The sequence below is a fragment of the Sphaeramia orbicularis genome, chromosome 15 (genome assembly GCF_902148855.1).
Source record: "Sphaeramia orbicularis chromosome 15, fSphaOr1.1, whole genome shotgun sequence".
NCBI lineage: Eukaryota > Metazoa > Chordata > Actinopteri > Kurtiformes > Apogonidae > Sphaeramia > Sphaeramia orbicularis.
Window position 1 is genome coordinate 6,438,911 of NC_043971.1, and position 23,590 is coordinate 6,462,500.

The 23,590-nt window shown below is 40.8% G+C and overlaps 2 protein-coding genes and 1 pseudogene across 2 annotated transcripts; all 3 read right to left on the bottom strand.

The window, feature by feature from the left end:
- Window positions 1-971: 971 nt before the first annotated feature.
- On the bottom strand, window positions 972-6,982 carry LOC115434565 (homeobox protein EMX2-like; annotated as a pseudogene).
- On the bottom strand, window positions 6,969-9,656 carry LOC115434137 (eukaryotic translation initiation factor 3 subunit A-like). Its single transcript, XM_030155882.1, is given in 5 exon segments — window positions 6,969-7,496; window positions 9,257-9,386; window positions 9,388-9,433; window positions 9,435-9,462; window positions 9,554-9,656. Coding segments are annotated over 5 exon segments (339 nt in total). The 5' UTR covers window positions 9,612-9,656; the 3' UTR covers window positions 6,969-7,419.
- Window positions 9,657-11,282: 1,626 nt separating this feature from the next.
- Window positions 11,283-22,544, bottom strand: LOC115434138 (eukaryotic translation initiation factor 3 subunit A-like). The gene is given in 27 exon segments (XM_030155884.1): window positions 11,283-11,452; window positions 11,454-11,548; window positions 11,551-11,777; window positions 11,868-11,962; window positions 13,452-13,630; window positions 14,815-14,968; window positions 15,052-15,174; window positions 15,259-15,372; window positions 15,453-15,557; window positions 16,384-16,643; window positions 16,646-16,730; window positions 17,466-17,651; window positions 18,131-18,247; window positions 18,341-18,439; window positions 18,545-18,649; window positions 18,858-18,983; window positions 18,985-19,030; window positions 19,119-19,270; window positions 19,272-19,328; window positions 19,475-19,674; window positions 20,183-20,251; window positions 20,254-20,345; window positions 20,527-20,573; window positions 20,575-20,664; window positions 20,754-20,866; window positions 20,869-20,942; window positions 22,376-22,544. Coding segments are annotated over 27 exon segments (3,216 nt in total). The 5' UTR covers window positions 22,429-22,544; the 3' UTR covers window positions 11,283-11,299.
- Window positions 22,545-23,590: the final 1,046 nt, after the last annotated feature.

A 23,590-nucleotide genomic window follows, 5' to 3' on the forward strand; every position in this document is an offset into this window, starting at 1 on the left:
AAATTGTAGCAAACTTAACACAAACACAAAAATTATGTACATTCTGTAAAAGAGGGTTTAACAGAAACATTAACTTTTAGCATTTCTGTACATGGAATACGCTCAGTGCTTGAAGTTTTTTTTTTTTCTTTCTCTCTTTTTCAATTCTTGCATTTAGTCCTTCGTGGCAACTTTCACTGGAGGGTCACGTCCTGACAGAAGGCTGCGTGGGGCCACAGCGACACATTGGTAAAGCTTTATGTTAAAGGAATGTCCTGATACCTTCCCTTTAAGTACTTTATCTGTGGTCTAATTCCCTTTTTTAGAAAGCTTTTTCCCCGAAATTCACTTTTTGTTGTCTTTTCTTTAAAAAAAAAAAAAAAAAAAAAAAAAAACACTATAACGCAGCACCGCTACTTATGTTTTCACAATCACTTTTACACGAGAATCATTAATTAAAGACTGCACACTTTGTAAAAAGAAGCACGACATCTCTCAGTTGGAAAATAGAGTTAAAAACAAAATCGACTTTTTTTTTCTTGTTTGAGAAAACTTGTCAAATTAAAACAACTACCAGGAAAAAACTAGACCATGCAATTCAAGTTTTACAAAAGCAGTTTTGTGTTTTGGTATCTTAAGTGGAAACGTTTTCTTAAAAAAAAAAAGAAAAAAAAAAAACTTCTGAAGTGCAAACGTCCAATGTGAATTGGAGAAACAAATAAAATCAGGTGGTGGTAGATGGGGTTTGTAGTGGTGGTGGTTGGTGCGTGGAAGGGTTCAGGTGGGTGGACTGAGGCTCTGTCAGTCCCATTTTCCTGGGTCATTTGGATTGACAGACCGGTGACAGCAGGGCCACCAGCCGGGTTTCTCTCACCCTCAGCTGCCGATCTCCGGAGATCTGAAATGTGACATTGGCTTTTTACCCTCTCACTGTCTCTACACGGCATCCTTTATCCATGTCCTCCCTCACTCGGACGCGTATAGTCTGTGTTTTAATCGTCCGAAGTGACATCAATTTCCTCTGGGCTCGACTGTTTCGTCGCCAGTCTCCACCGGTTTATGTGATGCGATCCTTTCTTCTTCTGCTGAGACTCCGAGCCCTCCTCCTCCAACTTCTGCCGTTTGAACTTCGTTCTCCGGTTCTGAAACCACACTTTTACCTTTAACAAAAAAAAAAAAAAAAAAAAAAAAAAAAGGAAAGGAAGAAAGAAACAGAAACAGAAACCTGGGATCAGTATCACCAGATAAACTACCATTGGCCAGTGCGTAAAAGTACGCGTAAAAGGGACGCATTGTTTGGACAGTAGGGCTTTAAAACACAGGCAGACACAATGTGATGATCAGTACTGGAAAAAATAAAGGATTATAATAGAAGGAAAGCATGCATTTATGGTATTTAATTGTTACTGTAATGTGTCATATTAATTTCAGCTTTGTTTAAATAATAATAGAAATTAACGCATTAAGTATAATGTGATATCAATAAAAGAGAAAACGCACAATATATATGTAAAAAAAAAAAAAAAAAAAAACACAGCATATGATGAACTTGTGGGTCACATTATTTTTGGCTTGGTATTTTCCTCCCTGTTTATGACTTAAAACAGAAGTAAGTCGTCCACACACTCTTTTCCAAATTGACTCCGCTTTGTTAAATGTTACCGTGGGGAATTAATGACATTTAAATCGATACGTGGCCCGTCCACTCGCAGCCCTTCAGCTCCTAAACGCCAGGCTGAGGTGCGTTTAATAAGCCTTCAGTTGGACTAATTGAAGGAGGTGATGGTTCATTTCTCCCTTCAGCTCCTCCAAAGGCCCCGCGTCCAAAGCAGACGCAGCGGACAAAAGGCAGCGGCTGATGGGCTCAAACACCACCTTAAATATGGCAGGGGGAATCCACTGAACCCGCCTCGTCCTTTGTATCGCCTATCCCATAAAATGGTTAACTGGTTAATTTGCCCTCCATTTTGAAAGGCAACATTCTCCCCCCAAACAAAGTAATTCAACCCCTCCTAAAACGAGGTTAGGCCTATACAATGACGGTGGATCTGATCCAACAGAAAAGCCTCTGTGTTCGATTGACAACGTGCATTTATGGCTCCATGTGTGTAGAAACAGCACTCTGGGAGATGATGAAAAAATCTCCTATATATTCTTTTTAATGCCAGTGTTAAAACGCAACATGACGCGAGGTGTTAAGACAAAAAGCATCACGCGTAAAACCGGAGCTGGATGCGCACCAGGCCGGTCCGAGCATGACAACAACGATTCCACTGGAAGAATGAGGTGAAATCACATGAGAGGAAATAAAAAAGAGCGCTTCTTACCTGAGTTTCTGTGAGGCTAAGGCTGTGGGCGAGCTGTTTTCTTTCTGCTCCGACCACGTAATGGTTTTTCTCAAACGCGTGTTCGAGCCGCAGGAGTTGCGAAGGTGAAAAAGCTGTCCGGATTCTTTTGGGCTTTCTGGCCAGAGCATTGTGCAAAAGGAAGCTCTCCGGACTCGTTTCATTACCTGAAAACGAGCACAAAGCGAGGGATCCGTCATGACCTTTGGGTTTAATAATAACATGTGAACATTTCCACGGCAGGAGCCAGGCCTGCGCACAGCCACCAAAACAACAAGCAGCACGAAAACACAAGTGGAAACACAGCAGTCCAACCTGCAGCAGGATTAGTCCAAACACAGCCCAATTATGGCCTATTTTTTTTGCTCTTCTTTATCTAATTTTTTTCCTGAGAACCATCCGCATGAAGGAGGATGTAAACAACACAAGGCGCAGCTTTAATCCAGGGCCTAATTAAATTAAGTCAAACCCAAACGAAACCAAACCACAGGTAAAATCAAATCAGCATAAATATCCGTAAACACGTCCATTAAATACTAACCAAACACCACACTGGAATACATGACCTCTGATTAAATAATATTAAATCTACTATTTCTACTCCCAGTTTGTCAGGAAGAAAACAAATGCACACTCGCACCAAAAAACAGCAAATGTGCAACGAGCAGAAAAAAAAATAGCAAACGAATTGACTGAGTCTTAACAGCCCATGTCGATGTAATAAAATTAAATTAAGAAGCATTTGGCTCGTGTCAGTTTGACAAAATAAGCAGCAGCTCCCAAAAATTATTCCCATTATTTCCAGTTGAAAAGAACCAACCCAAAATATATCAGGGCAGGTAAAATGAAAAAAGGCTTAGAACAGGTCTGGAAATTAATTTAGTTTTTAAAGATTATAACAGCCTGTGTGTTAGATTAGTGGTGATTTTTGTTTTATTTTATTGTTGTTGTTTTGGTTTTTTTTTATCTGTGATGCAGACGGCTGTGAGAGCCAACCCAAGTTATTTTTTTTATTCAGGATATTTGTCTTTTATTAATAAATTGGAGAAAATAAATGCATTTTCAAGCGAAATGAGCCTAAATTATTTATTTCCTGCTGGTTAAAGAACGGTGACACGTGTTAAAAGCTGCTGCTGACTCTTTTTCTTATATATAAATATTTCTAATAACATCTACATCCTGATGGAGCAGAAAAACCTCAGTGATTTGCGTCCAGCCGCTTTGCGCTTTTCGTGCGTAAAAGTGAGAAAAACCACATGGATGAACTTACCTTGAAATCTGTGACCCAAGTATCTATATCTGTGTAATAACCAAGGGTAGAACGTTGAGGGGTCCCTTTGCTGGCTGGCGAAAAGAGGGTGCGGACTGTGTGAGGAGGAAAGCGGATGAGCGGCCAAAGCGTGCGGCGGGCCACGGGATGCACGGGGACGGCGGAGTTTGGCGGATGAGACACCGCCTCGGCGAACACCAAGTCCGGGTTAGAGTAGACGCCCCTGCCGCCGGAGTGAAAGCCGTTGAGGAAGGGGTTCATCTGGCCGGAGTTTGCATAGCTGAGAGCCGCTGGCCATGATGGCTCCTCGGAGCGGGACGCCGGTACCGATTATCCTTGGCCCACTAAAGACTCTATAGTAAACACCCTCTTGGGTGTAGGTTGACAACATGTTCTGATAGTCCAGGTTCCCCAGTTTAAGTTAAAAGTTGTCGGAGGCGCCTCTCGCTTAAAAAATACTCCACACCCAAGAATGGGGAAAGAAAGTTTCTGCGCAAGTAAATAAGTGAGAGGAGGAAAAAGGCGGCGAGCGTTCGAGAAAGCCCAAATAAAAAGTGATCGTCTACTCCCAGACTAATCCATGGATTTGATCCGTTTTCCTCGCCAGGTTACGTGCAGGCAGATTTGTTAGTTCATGAGCCTAATTAGCGCTGCAGTCCCATAAACAGCGTCCTCTGAAGGCTGTAATGGCACTGGTGATTGGTCGCTGCCGCTGCTGCTCGCCTTAAGGTGGAGAAGGGACAGACGCTTAAAAGTGCGGTCAATGGGAAGCAGGGGCGCGGAGCGGGCGGACTCGAACGCGCAAACGGAACGGATTCGTCCAGAGAGAGGAGAGACCCACGCACACGAGCAAACACACACATATATGCGCACGCACACACGCACCCAGCACGCTCATATCTCCAGGACATTTACACACTCATCTGAACCAGTAGAAAAGCTGAAGGTAGACACTGCTGATTTGCATTCAGGCCTGTGACAGCTCCAAACTCATTGTTTTTTCTTTCCTTGCAGAGCTGAGAGTGTGAGATTTAATATTAGTAAGTAATTAGACCTGTTTCAGATTGTGCACATAATATTACACAAACAACTAAATCCCTGCTTTATATAAAGTCTGTTTAAAGGCTGTGCGTCTCTGCTCATATTCACCACACTGGCTCCTGGTGTTTTATTTTAATTTATTTTTAATTTTATTTCCAGTTTTTATGTCCAAACTCGTTGCGCACAAACCGTTTATAGCTGTTTTCGTTTTCTCTCACATTCTATGTACAGGAAATGTTTAAAAAAATAATAATATTTCTATTGCATTTACAAGCTTTAGATTTAGTGGTTTTGGTTTGTTTGTTTTAATTCCCACGTCGCCGCACTGGCCCGGTTTTTCATAATCCACCAACTTTTACCGCTGGGTGCGTCTTGTGCGTAAATACCCAGAATGCTCAGGTGTTTGTCAGTGGGTTATTCTACCTGTGTGACTGTCAGCTGTGTCCTCTGAGCTGCGGAGGGACGTGGCCGCGCACCGTGGGCCTCTGTGAAGAAAGAAAGAGCAGAAATAATACCACCAGTAGTGCGGGGGGTTATCGGCAGTGTGTTAAATAAAAGGCTGCTTAGAAATTAGTAGATGTTGGTTTTAATGTGGAAAACACTCAGCAGCGACTTAAGGGAATTCCTGAAAATAAGTAAAGATTTTTTTTGTTTTTTTTAATTGTGTTTATTTGTTTATGGAGCCTAAATGAGGCAGAATTATGTTATTTAATTTAATAAGAACGTACAGCCATAGAAAAAAAAACAAAACAAAAACTACAACTAGTATAATAATAATAATAATATGATAATAAAAATAATAACTGTAGCGTCATAACCTAAATTTTCTTTTATTTTTTTACGGTCTTTGTTTAATAAAAATAGGCTGCAATTATCCTTATTTATTATCCTTATTATTATTATTATTTACTCCATACATTAGTCGGACATCTTCAGCTGATTCTACATTAATATTAAAGCTCTTGTCATTATATGAATAATTTCCGCAGTCTGCACGTGATAGATGTTTATTTTGTCTATTAATTTAGTTTCTTTTTATTATTATTTTTATTATATTTATTATAGTAACAGTGAATAGACTGATAGTATACCATTGTCACATTATTTATTTTATGTCTTAAAATGGGACCAGGGTAAATCCAGGCTGATGTTTTTGTGGGATAATTTCCATACCTTTATTTTCTTTTTAACATGTGTTTATTGACTGCACACCGACCACAGCCTGTGTGTTTACATTCTGTTGAAGTTTTTTCCACCGAGTTGCAGCTCGTCGTGGGTCCTGATCCGTTACACACCGCCCTCCTCACGGGCCTTTACCGACCTCTAGTGGTCACAGGGTGGAAGTGTCACAGCGGTTCCACACACAGGGGGATCCAGATGGGATAAGAGGAGTCCAGTGTCCCCGGAGAAGAGCTCAGGTTTAACTTTGAACACGTTAAAATCAGGTAAAAACAAACCTGAAGATGTAAATTTCAAATGTGTGTGCGTATAAATACTGTAGCTAAACAGATTAATTCACTTTAAAGTTGCATTTAATAATTTCTCAGTTAAAAAAAGGAATGATGGGATAGATTTTTTTTAGTTTTAGTTCTCAATCATTTCATCTATTTGAGCTTTCCATCAGTTCAACAGTTTCAGATTTGAGCTTCAAAACCAAAGCAGCCAAAAGCATCTACTGATCTAAACTGTTTAATAACTATTGATCCATTAATTCTATCAATACATGTCAATAATTAGTGTAAAATACAAATTGTCTTTTCATGGTCAGCAGATAATGACCCATTTGGATGTTCAGAGGCTCCGTAGTTACCATGGAAACATTGTCATCTTTAATATTGATTCACCAGTAAAAAAAAACAAACATGGAGTTGGATCAATAACAGTGGATGGAGATGTTTGTTTTCGTGTTTTTAATGACAGATTTTGAAGTTTTCCTTCTACTAATATAAACTTTGAATTTACTCTGAGTTTTTATGAACATCTTCATTAGTAATTTATACTTTGACTGAAAAATGCATAATATAGTAAATGGTGATATATCGTTCAGAAGAGAATCGGTAAATTCCTACAAAAATAGTTCAAGGTCTTGGACATTTTATTTATTCTTCTTTTACACTAACTGAAAATGTTTTCGGTGTGAACTCAAAGATTTCAAGAAGTTATTTCTGGCACCGATTGATATTTTCATCACTTTAAAGCAAAAATTAATGAAAATAACTGACAAATTGATTCGCAAATAAAATCATGAAGGTTCCACGTGTTAGATGGAGTCTGTCTAATCCAGAACCGATGTTGTCATAGTACTGTGAAATAAAACACAATAAACCACTCACTGAGGAGCAAACATGTTTATTTGTTAATAAAGGCTCTATCTGTACATTTTGCCGCCTGGGTCGACGCCACCGGCTGCATCAGGACAGATCCGAACGTGCACACAAGTTTGTTAATTTATGGTGTTTGAGTGGTGATGGGCCTCTGCATCAAACTGCTGGAGGTAAAAGGAGAAAACTACAGTCTACAAATACTTAATTCAAAAGGGAAAATGCACAAGAATCAATCAGAAGCCTGTAACCTTTAATTCACCACTGAAGCAGAACGGCAGATGAGATATTAGAGAGTATGTGTTTAATATGTCATCTTTACATGAGCCTTTGGTGCTGATGGGACTCAGCGGCGGACGGTTGTCCATCCGTCGTCGTCTGTCTCGTTCTTTGTGCGCCGTGGGTTTTCTTTATCGGTACGCCAGCCCTTTTCCTCCGTCGGCGTCACGATCCCCGGTCCCGCTCACGTTCCCGCTCTCTGGTCGGTCTCTGTCCCCTCCTCTCGCTTATCGTCACCTCCGCGACGCCATGAACCGCCGCCTAAAACGGCACGTAAAGTCAGCACATGAGCACAATTTACACATCACTTACAACTGCTCAGATCTGTTTCCAACTCATAGAAGTGGCAGCGCTTTAACAGGTGAACAGTGCCATCTGCTGGCCCAACGGAAAACCACATGGAAAGGCAAGTTTATTTTCCCCAGTGTTGGTAAAGTGATTGTACACTACAACAAAAAGTTAGGGTTTTTTTGTTTGTTTGTTTTGGTCCTTTTGCCATTTGTCAATAAAACTATGTCTGGTCATAAAAAAAATGTGTTTCAATTCAATTCACACAACAGAGTAAAAAGCGCCGTGCAAGAATTCCATTGAAAAAAGTAGCCCAAAATTTTAAATATCCTTAACTTTTTGTTTGTAGTGTATGTTTTCTGTTGTGTGGAACTGTAGTACCAACATTTAATACAATATCAAGTCTATAGTTTTACAGTCTGTGACGACTAATATCTGTGTTCCTTATATTTATTTATAATTATTGTTAATTATCTTTTTCATGGTGCAACAGGTGGGAATGTTCATGTGTTTGGGTATATATATAAAAAAAACAATGACTGTATTATGCTTTTCTGGAAGACTCAATATTTAATAAAAACAGTTTGAACAAAAAAAAGTCTATAGTTTTACTGCAAAAATAAGACATTAACAACATTCAAGATACTTAATCCTGAAATGAGTGATTGTGTAAAGTATAAAATTATGGATGTAATGTTCAGAGAAAAATCAAAGTGGGATTAAATAAGTGTTTACCTTCTTTACTCCTTTTTTACATGACATAAAATTGTATTCAGTAATTCTTTTATATAAAGGTATGAACTTCTTTTTTTCCCATTTTGGTTGTCTTATGTTGATAATTTGCTTCCACCTACTTCATTTGGTGGTTGTATTGTGCTTTTTAATGTCCAAACTGAAACGTTCACATTCATTTAGTCACTCCAAAGCTGTTTTTTTCCCCTTTAATACAGGATCAAATATATCTACTAATCGCAGATAATCGCATAATTATTGTAATAAGAGATAAAAAATTAATGGGTTTATTTCTGTGTATGGTCTTAAATTATACCAGGGTTTCTGCAGTACCAGCAAATTTAATTTAATTTAATTTAATGCCCTTTTTAATGCCACTTTAAAACAAATTTAATGCCCATGTCCAACTGCAGATACAGTTTTATATATAGTTTTATAACAGTTTACCGCTGACAGGCTTTAACCAGGTTCTTGAACAGTTCCTCCCCAATCACTTCTGCTGAAACTTGCATTTTCCCATTTTCCAACATTGCTAATATTCCCTCTGCTCTTTCCCCACAGCATCAACACACTCACACCACATTGCATTCCAAGCATCTGGTGTTGTGACTTCATGTTTTGGCCATAAACAAAGCCAATTCAAGGGTTCCCGCCTGTCAATCATCTCACTATCCTTCTGATCAAATTATTAAATGTTTATATAATCCAAATAAATCGTGAATAACAATGCTTTTTTTCCATTAAGTGTATATAATTTTTTAATGCCTCTGGACATCGAATTTAATGCTTTTTAATGCCATGTAAAGCCTTAATTTTCACAAATCTATTTAATGACTTTTAATGCTTTTTAATGACCCGTGGGAAACCCCCGTATATAAAAACTCTTCTGTACATTTAAAGAATGTGTAATTTCTTAGAATACAAGAGTGAATGCGGCCATCTCAACCACATATTTGATAAACTGCTGCTTTGGGTTGATTTTTAAATGGTGCTTGTCTTACCGTCCTCTTGTTCTCTCGACGGGCCTCTATGATCGCAGGTCAATCCCTGCGATCCCTGTCCCGGACGGTCACGGCGATCGTCACGGTCACGGCGATCGTCACGTTCACGACGGTCATCGCGGTCTCGGTCCTGTGTCTTCTCGGCGTGAATCCCTCCAGCTGCTGCTGTCGTCGACCTCCTCTCCTCCAACCCCCCTCGTCTCTGTAAAAGGAGTCCCACCGCCGACATTTAACAACCCGGACAGAAAAACACCAAGTGGCTGCCGCTCTCACCCTTGCCGTTCGGACTCACGACTGTGGGAGCGGCGGTCTCTGTAGCTGGGCCTCTCATCTGCTTCGCCGTCATCTCCGTCATCGTGAGTGTCGCCGCGGGGTGGTCCCCAACTCTCCTCCCGGGCCTTTCACGTTCAAGCACCAACCGGCCTGAAACAGCAGCGTTTGGTTGTCATTTAGTCCTTGTGTTTTAAGCGTTTACATTTGAGCTTTCTACCAGGATCTATTCCAAACACATGACCCAGTCCCAGTCTGAGGTCAACAACAACAGGTAAAGGCAGAAAGAAAAATAAAGAAATTCAAAAGACATGTAAGTAACAAACGGCTCAGAGGGAAAAGCCACCATACAACTGAGATTCTTTGAGGTTTTTAGAACAGTTCAATAACATCACTGTTTATTCACTTCCAGAGTGAATATTTATTTGCCAGATGTCACTCTGTTTGTGATGTGGACACAGACTATGTTCCAAAACTTTTCCAGGTGTCTATTTCCACTGAGCCTCAGGTTCTTCGTTAGGCCCTAAAGGCTCGTTGATGTTCTACGATAGTACACATACGAATACGCACGGAGCATCCGTCTGTTCTCAGAGTTCATTCCGTTCTCAGAGAGCTTACAGATGTGCACCCACATGGAACAGTCTGTAGATCATCAATATCTCTCATTGGAAATATCAGTGATAAATACTGACCCCTACAGACCACCACCACCACCTGCAACATGGCCTCCATTTGCACCTCTTTCTCTATATCCACGTTTGTAATACCTGCCGTTGCATCATGAACTTTCTTTTCTCAAAAATAGGACCAATGGCCCTGTATGCCAGCGTCATGTTCAATCAAGAATCAATACCAAGTTGAATTTGTCTCTGTTAGAGTCCTGTGGTCTGGATGCAGATCAATCTCCGAACAGAAGTGGGTGGTACTTTGACTGGAGGAGAACTCAACTCATTCAGTCAAAGTCCATATATGACTTCCAATCAGTGATCAATTGGAACTATAGGGTAAATAAATCTCTAATCTCTAACCATTTCTGTGTTATAAGCCATCACAATATGGACCATGATAAATAAAGGCACATTTTTAATATTTAAAAACTTGGCTAAAAATTCAAAAATCTAAATTTCTCAAAACTGTGAGCAAACGTTGCTGACATTGTCTCTAGGAAGAGAAGATGTATGAAGAAACTGCTAATAAAGACGACAAAGACGAAGCCGATACTGGACACAGTGCCTTCACCAATAGCTCATGGCCCATCAGTCGCTGAGCTAAAAACCACTCGTCTTCATAGTGTTTGACCTGTGTGCTAATTCAGACCGGCGCCCTCTGGTGGACTGATGCCCATTCCATGTAGCAGATGCATGGAAGTATAAATGTAGTGATGTTTACACTGTTTGAAATAGAGCTGGCAACCGATGACTCGATTAGGTGCTTGAAGCGAATGCAAAAATTCACGATTCAATTAATCGACTCGAATTGATTGAAGGGAAATATTCTATTGCAGTTTTCCTAAATTGAAGCTTCTTTGTGCGTCACAATAAGCATCCGTGTGAAACAACAGTGGAACCACTGTTTAAACAGCAGAGAAATGAAGGAAACAAAGCTTTGATTCAGGAGAATTGTGGTTGAATGAATTTGTTTTGGATCACTTTGAGTCGATTAATCGGTTGCAGCTCTAGTTTGAAATGCTCTATTTCGTACGTATATAAATGAGCCTGTGCAAGGTGTTGACCCATTACTCACTGAATGTGTGTATTTGTGAATATCCTCCTGTCACATGAGTAGACACCTACCAGGTCTGCCGAGGGGCTTCCATGGTTTGGAGTCATCACCGCCACGACGAGGCCCGTCATCCATGCCTCTCCTTCCACCTCTATCGTCATCTCCTCCTCTTCTGGGGCCCCAGTCGTCATCGGCCCCGCGCCTACGGAGGCCTGTCGTCCATGCCTCTTCGGGGGCCTCTGTCGTCATCGAAGCCTCTGCGCGGGCGGTCGTCATCGAATCCCCTGCGCATGGGACGGCGTCATCACCGCCACGACGAGAACCTCGGTCGTCGTCGAAGCCTCTGCGCGGGCGGTCGTCGTCCATCCCCCTGCGCATGGGACGGTCGTCGTCACCGCCACGACGAGGGCCTCGGTCGTCATCGAAGCCCCGGCGGGGACCTCGGTCGTCTCTGCGGGGCCCGTCCCCACGTCTGAAGGGCACCTCCCTGTCCTCTCTGTCGTCATCACGGCCCTCTTGTCTCCAATCCCTAAAAACAGAACGGGCACGATTTAGCAGCCGTTCATAGTTTAATGAGATTAATAATAAACCAGTATTAACAATTAATAGTTAGACCAACCTGTCAGACACAGGACGGCGCCAGTCAGAGTCACCTCCTTCAGTGCGCTTCCTCCATCCTCCCTCTCTGGGTCCTTCGTCTTTATCACCCCAGTCCTGTGAAGAAACACAGAAAAAACATTAGTATCACACAATGGCTTGTCATCAAAAGGCACCGTCGCCTCAAAACAGACCAAACACATAAACTGAGTCTTATGTGTCTAATGGGAAAATATATTAGAGCTTCTTTCCACCAAATATAAACTTCTCTCCTGCTTTTAGAATTCTTAATGAAAACCAGGAGACAAGGCACTTCAATAAATACAGAACAGGCAGACCGATGATGTGTCACTGAATCATTTAAGTCCAAGTTTATTCAGTGGGATCCTTTGGGTCGTCATGTACGTCTTTATGTTCTGACACCCTTTTTTCTCCCCCTTTGTCTTTTGTGGGTTTTTTGTCATAATTCTTACTTTACTCTTTTGGGTGATTATTGCTCTCTCTTTGTTATTTTTGCCTTGACAACATTTTGTATAATATTACATATTTAGTGGTTTTGTTTTGTTTTTTCTTTATAGGTGGCCAATGGTTTTCCTGCCAGTGCACAGACTATAAATTGGATGGGCACTGGGCTCTCGCTCTCTCTCCCTCGCCTCCTGCTCCATCTCTGACACCACTCCAGAACGCTCACGCCCGGACGCACGCACCCAGTGGTTTGCGCTGCCATTCTGAAGCAGCATGTGGGCTGCGCCGTAGCTTTTTGTTAGCCGTTGCTTTTTGTTTACCAGGTGAGTCCGGACGTCCTGTTTTTCGGTTTTTCTTTTGACAGGCTGTAGTTGCGGGGTTGTGTTGATTAGGGTAGGGGTAGCGGTATGTGGCCAAGTCCAACGGTCCTGTACAGGGTTGGTCTGAGCCACATACTGTCCTTTTGTTAAGTTTGCCAGCTCACCCTGGTCTTTGTTTTTCCTTTGAAACTTTGGGGGTTTTTTTGTTTAGGGCACGGGAAGGGGTTAAACTACGATAAATCTATATTTACCTTTAAGTAAAAATAACGAACTTTGTAATTTGAATCCTTTCATCTTCTGTGTCCTATATTAAATATGTTGCAAACCTTCATGTCATAACAGCCTTAAATAATCAGCTCTATTGTCGTCCTGTCTTTTATCCTGGTGGTAGAGTGGGTTTTTTTAATAGTTTCTGCTGATTTAATGGCTTATATGTCTATTATGTAGGCAACCACAGCTATATAACACCGTGTCTTTCCAGTGAAGATGTTCCATATGTTTCACCAGTGAGTCACTTATAAATAACCCTTCGCTCGTGTTTCACCAGCTGATATTACCTTTCACCAGCATCGTGATGGTGTGACTGAAAAACACACCTGTTCAGTGACTGGATGTGTTTATCATGAGTTACAAACACGGAGGGTGCATTTTGGGTTTGTTCATGTATTGTTATGTACCTACATTTTCATATTTAACCCATTTAAGTCAGACCATTGATGAAGCCGTCAGTCACTCGTTTCTATTGTTTTAACTGCCCAGGCCTATAACTGATGAAACAAACAACCTGCTCTGACGATATATTCATAAATAACCTCATGTACCTTTGGTCTTTCCTCTGGCGCCCTCCTCTCCTCCTCACGACGGCGTTCTCTCTCTTCGATCTCCTGCTGACGGGCACGCTGCTTCCTCTCCTGCTCCTCAAGCTTACGAAGACGCTCCTGATATTCGCGTTCCTCTTCCTCGCGCTGCTCTTGTTCCTGGCGTTCACGCTCTTCACGTTCTGTAGTAAAATCAGGGACAAGAAGTTACATCAGGGTGTTTGCTCTTTATCCAAATTAAAATTCCAGACTATTTTAAAACTGCTATCCCCCCCCCCCCCCCCCAAACACCTTGACTTTATGTACTTTTGTACTTGTGTGTCTACTTTTTCAGTTGAGATTGTACTTGATGTGTGTAGTAGAAAAGTTCATTTTAATAAATGTATGAATGAATGAATACATAACTCAGTAAATTATGTTTTACTGACAGAAACGTTTTCAAAACATATGAAAATCACATCACACAAACAAGTTTCACTAGAATCATTCCAGTACCGACCGGTTAGTGAAATCATATCAAGTTTTTTCAGGGTTCCTACAAGTTAAATTTAACCTTTTTAAGACTATTTAGAACAGAATTTAGGGAAATCTACTTATTATTCCAATGCCTTGATTCCCATCGTTGCAAGTTGAATTGATTTCTTACAAAAGGTGCAGCAAACTTCAACATGTTCCCTCAACTCATGTCAACCAGGTGGATAAACGGTCTTTTCTCCAACCAGGCATTATTGTTTAATTTGCAGTTCCTTATGCTTACTTTTCGTTTGTGAGTCGTCCCTTAAAGTTCTCAAACCCAGCTTTCTCAGGTGACGCAAGCAACTAACAGCTGCATGCGTGTTGGGCTGAATGTTTTGTGGTCATTTCCGCAAATCTGGCGATAACTGGTTCCTGATTCATGTAATTTGTCGGGTTGGAACTGAGTAGAATAACGTTACTTTCTTTGGAATTTGGACTTTTCCCAGACACATTTAAACACAATACAGCCAACAAGTTTATGGCAACATAACTTCAAACCTACCACATCATATTTAATACCTTTTAAAGGCCTTTTTTAAGGTATTAAATGCAGATTTGTAAATTCAAGATTTTTAAGGCCCTGCAGGAACCCTGTTTTTATACGTTTTCCTCATTTCTGATCTTACAAGATTATGTGCCTTTGAACAGACTTTAAAATTCAACTATGAGAGAAACTGTTTTCCATACTTTCACACAAAATTCCAGACTTTTCAAGGTCTGGAAAACAGCGTTTCAAATGCTTTTTCATGCTTTTTAAGACTTTCAAGACCTGCACAAGCACCCTGTAAATCCTACAGTGATGCTGTATGAGTGTAGGTTTCGTGAATGTTCAAAAAAGGTTAGTTCTGACCTTTCTTGAGCTGCTCCTCGTGGATGCGCTGAGCCTCCTCCTCTTTCTGGCGGTAGAAGGCGTTGCGTCTGTCCTCTTTGCGCTGCTTCTTTCTTTCCTCCAGACGCTTCTTCCTCTCCTCGACCAGGCGCTCTTCGAATGCCTTCAGTTTTTCCTTCAAAAGCACAAAGATTAATGTGAAACCTCTGCCATGTCTGAACCAGGACTTGTTTAGGTACAGCCACCCAACGGTCTTACCTCATAAATGAAACTACGAGCAGCTGTTATTTTAGATAAAAAGTTCTCTTTGTCCTCCATCATCCTGGACATGCGCTTCTTGTGCTCCAGAGCCTTCTCCCTCTCAACTTTCATGTTACTGATCTGTAACAAAAAGAAATTGTTACATTTTGTGAAACTGAGAAATACATCTTTTATTCATGTACATTTTGAATGTTTCTTTCATACCCTCTCCTCCTCCTGGAGCTCCCATAATTCCATGTCCTTGATGCGCTGCTCTTCATAAGCCTTTTTGATAAGAGGAATTTCCTCGAGCCGTTTCGCCCTCTCAAAGTAGTCGATCTGCAAGAAAAGAGCGATTCATGTCCGAGTCTTGTACAGGTGTTATGTAGCTGTCTTTTCTATCATTTTATGTCATTTACCTTCTTCTCCTGGTTCTTCAGTCGCTCCTGAAGCTCCTTCTTCTCCTTCTCCAGCTGTTCCACCTGTTTGGCCATGATGAAGTCAGGGTCCAGCTCCTCCAGGTCCTGGATGGAACAGGTGTTTTTAGTTTCATTGAAAGTTTACAGGGTTCCTACATATTTTCATGGTCAAATTCAAGCACTTTTAAGGGTCATTTTTAAAATTTCCAACACAGCACCTTATCACTGGGGTAAAATACATATCTACAGGAATATATATATATCCATGATTTTTTTTTTCACTTTTTATCACAATTATGTACATTGTAAAATTATGTTTCATAGTAGCAAAAAGTTTAGAAATTAAAGGAGAACACAAAGTTTTATCCAAAAAAAAAAAAGGGAAGCCATTTGGTGTTCTTCAGACACACTCACACCAAGACTAAGATTAAGATAAAAATGTACCTGGAATCGACCTGAGAACACCTGGTAATGTTCTTTTTTGACATAAAGTTTTATTTTTCAAAATGCATCTCCCTCTCTGCAAGTAGCTTTGGCTTGACTTAATATTAAAAAATAAATAATACCATCACAAAGTTATAATTGCAAGCACTTAAATTAAATTCAAGCCCTTTCCAGACCTTGAAAACACATTGAAAACATTAAAATTCAAGCATTTTCAAGGATTTCAAGCAACTGTATGAGCCATGGTTATAGATCTGGGCTTAAAACCTGCACATTTATGCACAAATCCAGAAATGTTCTTATATGGATTTGTTTGTTGTTTTTATCCACATGTTGAAGGTCTGGATGTAAAGAGTTGTCCGCATCATGAACTAGGACAAAAAGTCTAAGATTGTGTGATAAAACAATAAAGTATGATCAGTTTACTTCCATTGATTCACTACAGGAACACAGTATCTGGTTTAATAAATAAAAAATCCTATTATACCTCAATGTCGATATCCTTGAAGGCTTTGGCTCCCAGCTCAGTCTTCTTGATCTGTTCCAGTCGTTCCCGGACCGTCTTCTTCTTAATCTGCTCGTGCTCCTGCATGATGCGCTCCTTCTCCCTCTCTTTGGCTTCCTGCCGCAGACGCTCCTCCTCAGCCTTTCGGACCTTCTGCATCTCGGCCTCGCGCTGCTCCAGCTCCTCCTTTTCACGCTGAATGTTCAGGCTCTCCAGACGCTCCTTGCGCTCTTCGATGGTTGTCTACGAGCCAGGATGCGCTGGTGATCCTTGCGGGCATTTTTCAGGTAGGCAGCGATGGCTTGCTGGTGGTTCTCCTCACGCTCTTGCTACAAAGTGAAAAATCAGACCAAATTATACTTTAGCTTAAAGAAAGTAGACAAATGTATGTATTATTACAAATATGTTCAGAGCTGATTTTCTTGTATCTATTAATGCATTTTAGGTCTGCTTCCATCATATTTACTGGTCTACATCTGTTGGAATAACTGAAATAATTACAGTCTCCGGTCCCAGGATCTGTTATCACTACAGGTTCCAAAAGTCAGAACAGAATTTGGAAAGAAAGCTTTTAAATGTTCTGCTGCCACTGCCTGGAACAACTTACAGAAGGAGATAAAACTGAAAGAACTGGTCTCTTTTAATACATTCAAAGTCATTTTCAATGATTGGGAAAAGGATCTATCTGGATGTAGATGTTTTTCTAATTGACTGAATCGGGTTCTGCTTTGAGATGCTTTTAAGGAACACTGACATACTTTTAGTACCTTTTAAAATAATGGTGGTGTTTTACATGTGTATGTCTTATTTTAGTGATTTATGTATGGTTTTAGAATGTACTTTTATTGTGTTTTATGTGTATTTTTAGTGTGGATGTATGGCTAGGATTTCTATTTTGTGTAACTTCTGGTCTGGTCAGGACACTCTTGAAAAGAGATTTTTAATCTCAATGACTTTTTTTCCTGGTTAAATAAAGGTTATAATAATGTTTGTCATCAATCAGGTGGTTCCAGGGGAGTCTGGTTACTGATCACATGACCTCCTCGATAACATACTGAACTTACCAGGATGGATGTGGGCTTGATGACGTGGATGGCCTTGGCCAAAGAAGCGGACATGGCGGTCAGTTGGTTCCTTATCTGTTCTGAAGGCATGTTCTGCAGGAAAGGCCCGACCGGAGCATCTTCTTTAGTCGAGTAGTTCAGGTCTGAACCAAAACTCAGCGTTCGAGAGCTGTGGTCGATTCGAACCTAGAAGAACAAAGGGAACATTAGAGCTGTGATACTTATCAGGTCTCATCGTGGTAATAACAGTTTAATCTAGTGATGTCCTGATCTGGAATTTTTTGCTTCCGATTTGATTTTTTTTTAGGATTAGTTTTGCCAGTACCGATCTGATACCGATCCGATACCAAGTTTTTACAATAAAATTTTGATTTGAATTTGGAGTCATTATACTATTACTTTGAGATCACAATTGGGCTGAATGTGGAACCTGAACTAAAACAACTATGACACCTTTGACTCTTAATAACTTTAGTATAATTTTTGCACTTTCTAAATTCATACTGTGAGACAAATTAGAACCTTTGGCCGTCTGGTTCTTGTGACTAAATCTGATCCGATCTTCATAAAAAATGCCAGATTAGCAGCCGATACAGATCTGTATATCGGATCGGGACATCCCTAGTTTGATCATTATTTATGTATTCATAAGGTCTGATCCTCACCTGCAGATCACAGTGACGGGCTGCGTCCACAATGGAGCGCTCCAGCTGGAAGGCGTCCACAAATGGAACCAGGGAAGCCAGACGGCTGAACTCGATACTCTGATAGATCTGTGCCACCTGATGATAAGAGGCAGAAAACTCAGATATTAACACATTACTACAGATAATTTAGACTGTACTGGGGGAAACTACACAATCGAAGGGAATTACCTGCTGCAGGAGTCTCAGGATGGTATTATTCTGCAGGTGAGGAACGTACTGCTGGAGGTCAGACTCCTTTTCAGCCTGATCTCTCACCCAGTCCAACACCTAAGAGCAGAACAGGCGTTCAGCTTTGACAACCAGTGACGACAGATTTTATTAACGCAATCTAAAAAGGCAGGGAACATTTCTATTATTAAGCACAGTCTTCACCTTGGTCACTCTCCCACTCAGCTTCAGAGGATGGAAGTCGACCTCAAGCCAGTTGTAGAGTTCTTTCACTTCAGGTACGACATACTGCAGCAGATTAAACCTCACCTGAAAAGAAAATATATATTACGACGCATTTTATACACAGATACGTTTAAAAGTCCTTGAGCACAATGACATGCTCACTAAGAACCTTGCTGGGTTTTATTTCTTATTGAAAGAAGACCATGTTATTGTTGAAATTTGTTTCGGTAACAACAGAAACAAATTAGAACATATTTTGTAGATATGAGAAATTCTTGTGTACTTAATGTACCATGTCGTTGATGAGGCTCTGGCGGGTTGGCGGGGACTGCAGGCCCAGGAGAGTGGCCAGCCTGCGGTGCTTTTCCACAATAATCCCATCCATATCCAGCAGCCGAGCAATATCAGTGCGCTCAGGGGGTGATGGGAATGGACAGTGTAGCCAGGAGGACTCTGGTGGACATCCTGAAGATGGAGAGTAAGATTATTTTACCATTTGGTCTCGACCTGAGCAGAACATGTGCACTTTATTACAGGTGATAAAAGTACATACCTCTGCATCTCCTCTTGGGTGAGATTCTTGCGCATTTCTCTGGAGAGGTGATAGAGGCGGTGGAGGGTGCAGGCGTGGAAAAGAGCATTTCCAGATTTCCAGAAGACAGTAGAGACCTTGTTGTAATAGTTGGCCATCAACTGGGGTTTAGGGAGGCTTCTTGGAAAGAGCAAACAGGCCATGGATGTCCTCCACAGCCTTAAATGCTTCCTGAAGGAACAAACAACAGATTTCAGTCCAAGCCAGACCTTACTGTATGGATTTTCCATTGCATGTTTTTTTTTTTAAACAGTAAATGGTGGAAAATGTGCAGACACACAACAAACACAGTTCTTTAAAGGAGTCAGTGTTCAGACCTGCCAGAGCTCCATGCTTATGGCACTGTCCAGCTGCACCAGACGTGTCTCTAGATGCATAGACTGGCTCTCAGGGTTGTTCAGGTTGATGGCGGTGCTCTGGTTGTGGTGGCGCTGGATCTGGCCCAGATGCATGCGCAGGTTGTCACAGAGCTTACGGAACTCAGCTTTGCGCGTGTACTGAAGGCAGAACTTGAACGCTGCACAGAAAAAGATGAACTGATATAACTGGCACAACAGGTTGTATCAAGTTCTTACTAAATATTTTTTTAAATGGTACTGGAGGAAGAGGAAACTATCATATCCGAAGTCTAACTAGTGTCTCTTAGCTATCTTAACTCTCTTTTTAATTAATGTGCTGCAATATATTGTTGTTTTGGGGTGTCTTTTGTCATCAGGCCGGGGACTACAGCAGGATACTAGCCATGTTGGCCAAAGCTGCCCCTTTTTACTGTTATTGATACAGTTAATTAATTGGGGTTGTCCACGATACAATAAACTAATAAAATAAAAATTAATTAATTAATAACACTCCAGCAAATGTTAAATCTAAGAATAGAAAACTTTGGCCATGCATTTTCTCTAGTTTAACTGGAACATAAACCTACAAAAAACACCAACATGTTTTTCTTACGCACAAATGAACTGCATCTCGGACTGAAATCAGTAGAAATAAGCGTTTGTAAAGGGTTCAGCCTGTGTTTGTACCTTGCTGGGCGATGTCATGGTACAGGCGCTCCACCTTGGAGTTGTTTCGCAGCAGGTCCAGGCACTGCGGTAAGACTCCCACAGGACCTTCACCCAGGGAGTGAGCAGCAGACGATCCGTACGATCCTGGGTGTCTTCTCCACTCACAGCACTCAGGAGGACACTGAGGTCAGACAATAAACTAATGTCAATATCCCCTATCAGTTAAACACACGCCTGTAACTCGCATCAGTGGTTGACCAGTTAACAGTGTATTGCTTCGGGGCTTAACAAGTAACATGTATGTAGGTGCCTTCTGAAGCATTAAAACGCTGTTTGCTTCATGCTAATTACTTTCTCCTCACCTTTCGGAGTCTGGAATATTGTCCAGATCCTCGATGTCCAGGACCATCCTGCTGAGACTCCTCCTTTGCCGTCTCTGTCTTCTCCTCTGCCAACTTCAGGTAAGCCCTGACCACATCCTCCAGAGATTTAATATTCACCTGAGGGGACAGATGAGGATTACTCATTACCTCAGAAAGAACAGGTAGCTAAATAATGTGTGGGATACTGCACATATGTCCACACTGACCTGTTGGCAGATGTTCTTGTACTGGTAGAGACCCTCCTTGGCCAGATGACTCTTGCGAAGATCCACGCCACAGCTCCAGGTATTTGAGCATGATGGCTCGTGGATCTTCTGCCTGTTCGATGTTTCTTGCTCTTGATGACATCGTACAAGACATCCAAGGCTGGCTGTTTCTTGCCCACCTCCAAAACTCTGTATAAGCACATGGAGAAAAACGATTAACATGTTAATACAGTGGTGGAATCTAACTCGGAGCATTCTTAAGTATATGTACATTTGGAGGTTTGGTTATTTTCCAGATTGCAGTTTTAATTCCAGATTGTGTTTTCTGAAACCACACACCCCAATGTGTAAACTGCAGCATGAAGGTTAAAAAAAAAGGTAAAGTAGCTGTTTGAGCCAAAACAAGAAAGGGCAAGATGACTAAATGGGTAAAAACTTAAACTTCACATTGAATAGAAAAACGAGAGCCAACAGAGATGGAAGGCAGTTTAAAACTTCCAGTGTCTCTAAAAAAAAATCCATAATACCATATAAACAACTAATTAGCAGCAGTGACCTACTAACATGAAACTATCACAAGAGCTAATAAATAATAAGTACACGGATGGTATGAATAATAGCTCCTCACAGGAACCACAAAACCAGGAATAACTGACAAACTAAAGTGACTGACACCACGAGAATAATACTAATACTGTCTTAACACACTCATCCTTCAACATTCACAGCCATAAAGGCAACATACCTTTATGTCAATGACATGCAGTAATTAATGCCATGACAAGTGGTTTAAATTACCACAAAGACATTAAATATAATAATGAAACACTGATTATTAATTTATTACCTTCTACATTTAGTTGATAGAATGATCTTCATAATCTTGGTTGAGGTGAGAGGGTGCTATTATTGTGTGATTATTATCTTCCATGAGTAAATTTGTGTTTTAGTTTTCATATAACCTGAGGGTACTACAGTGTTTTTGCAAAGTTGAGTTAGGACTTGGGTGCAGGGACAAGAGAGACAGAAAACACATATTCTAGCCTTAGTATTGTGACTGTGTAAACCATTTTTGGAAAACATTAAAGACAATATAACGACACAAAAGAAAAACTTAAAAACCTATTTTAATAAGGAATCCACTTGGGACCAACTGTTACCGTTAGATTTTGTTAAGCTAGTAATAATATGTTGATTTTACAATGATTAGTCAATGATGCTGGCACTTACGCCTTATATTGGAGGTAACATTTGCAGACAATAGTGAAATCCTGTAATTCGGCTTGACGTACTTAGGCCCTGTTGAACGGCTAAGAAAATTAGCATTACCTTAGCACTGACAGAACAGGATCAACCTGACAGCAGCTAATAAACACCATAGACAACATTATGGCTTTGTTATGAGTTCTGGTGATGCTGTATTAGCGATCTACGTTTTAATTTCTCGTTCGTTTTACACAACATTGCCTGGTCAGTGCGGTATATGCTAACATCTGAATAAAGCGATATGGCTTCCGCGCCATTGGAGCTAAGCTAATAGCAGTTACTCAGGCTAACGTTAGCGCGTTAGCCGTTTAGCATGCAGGTCTGAAGCCCATTAAAACGCAAAAGCCGTGTTTTACTCACCGTTCGCTCGTTTCAGAGCATTCTCTGGCCGTTGAAAATACGCCGGCATGTTGGTGGCTCGTAGCGAAACTCAAAAGTGTCTGAATTTGGGGGTGATTTTGACAAATTTCACCAGTCCATTAAAGCCACGCACACACCCGCTGCTACGGTGCTGGCTGAAAAGGACGAACCTCGTGAGTTGACTAGCAAGGGTTCCCAAAGCGGCGAACAGACGTCACTTCCTGTTTCCGGGTCAAATGGGTTCCACTATCGTCCCGCCCCTTTAGGACAGTACACTGAAAAATAACACTGGTCAACAACAAATTTATTGTTTAAGTTTTTTTGAGCTGATTTAGGATCATTTTGGTGTGCTGAATCCAAAAATCACATTAATTTTGCTCAATCAGGTCAACTTTCTGAACTATGCTACATATGGCTTTTTAACATTTTGCTTACATTTATGGGCATTTTCACATCATATGATACAAAATTCTTTCACATTTCTTGCAATAAACGAGTTCTGAAGATTTTACTTTTGCCAATTTATGATTAATGTTTTTTTTAATATTACAGGTGAATGAAATGGCTTTGACTAGAAGATGTTGCAAAATAAGCCTGACGTATTCTGCTACATCTGCGGTGAATACACATTGTACCTAACAGGAATCAAGTCACAAGTTTCATAAAATCTTATTACCTCCGCCAAGGAGGTTATGTTTTTGCCAGGGTTTGTTTGTTTGTTTGTCTGTCTGTTTGTTTGTTTGTTTGTTTGTCTGTCCGTTAGTGTGCAACATAACTCAAAAAGTTATGGACAGATTTGGATGAAATTTTCAGGGTTTGTTGGAAATGGGATAAGGAAGAAATGATTAAATTTTGGTGGTGATCGGGGGTGGGTGGGGGCCCACAGGGGGGGCCACTGATCAGCCTTGGAGGAGGTCTGCACTCTCCGAGTGCTTCTAGTTTTGGTATTAAACTTGGTGACCAAGATAAAGTTTGGGCGCAGATTGTGAGGAGATCAAATTTTTCAAAATCAAATTAGCAAAAAAAAAATGACCTGATTGAGAAAAACAGATGTCATTTTTGGATTTAGCGGTGCAAAATGGTCCTAATGCAGTTGAAAAAACTTAGACAACTTGCAAAAAAACATTTTTTGTAACCCAGTGTAATCAGCGGTTACTTAAGGATAGGACTTTAACTTTGAAATAAAAGCAATATTTACTCAATATAACTGG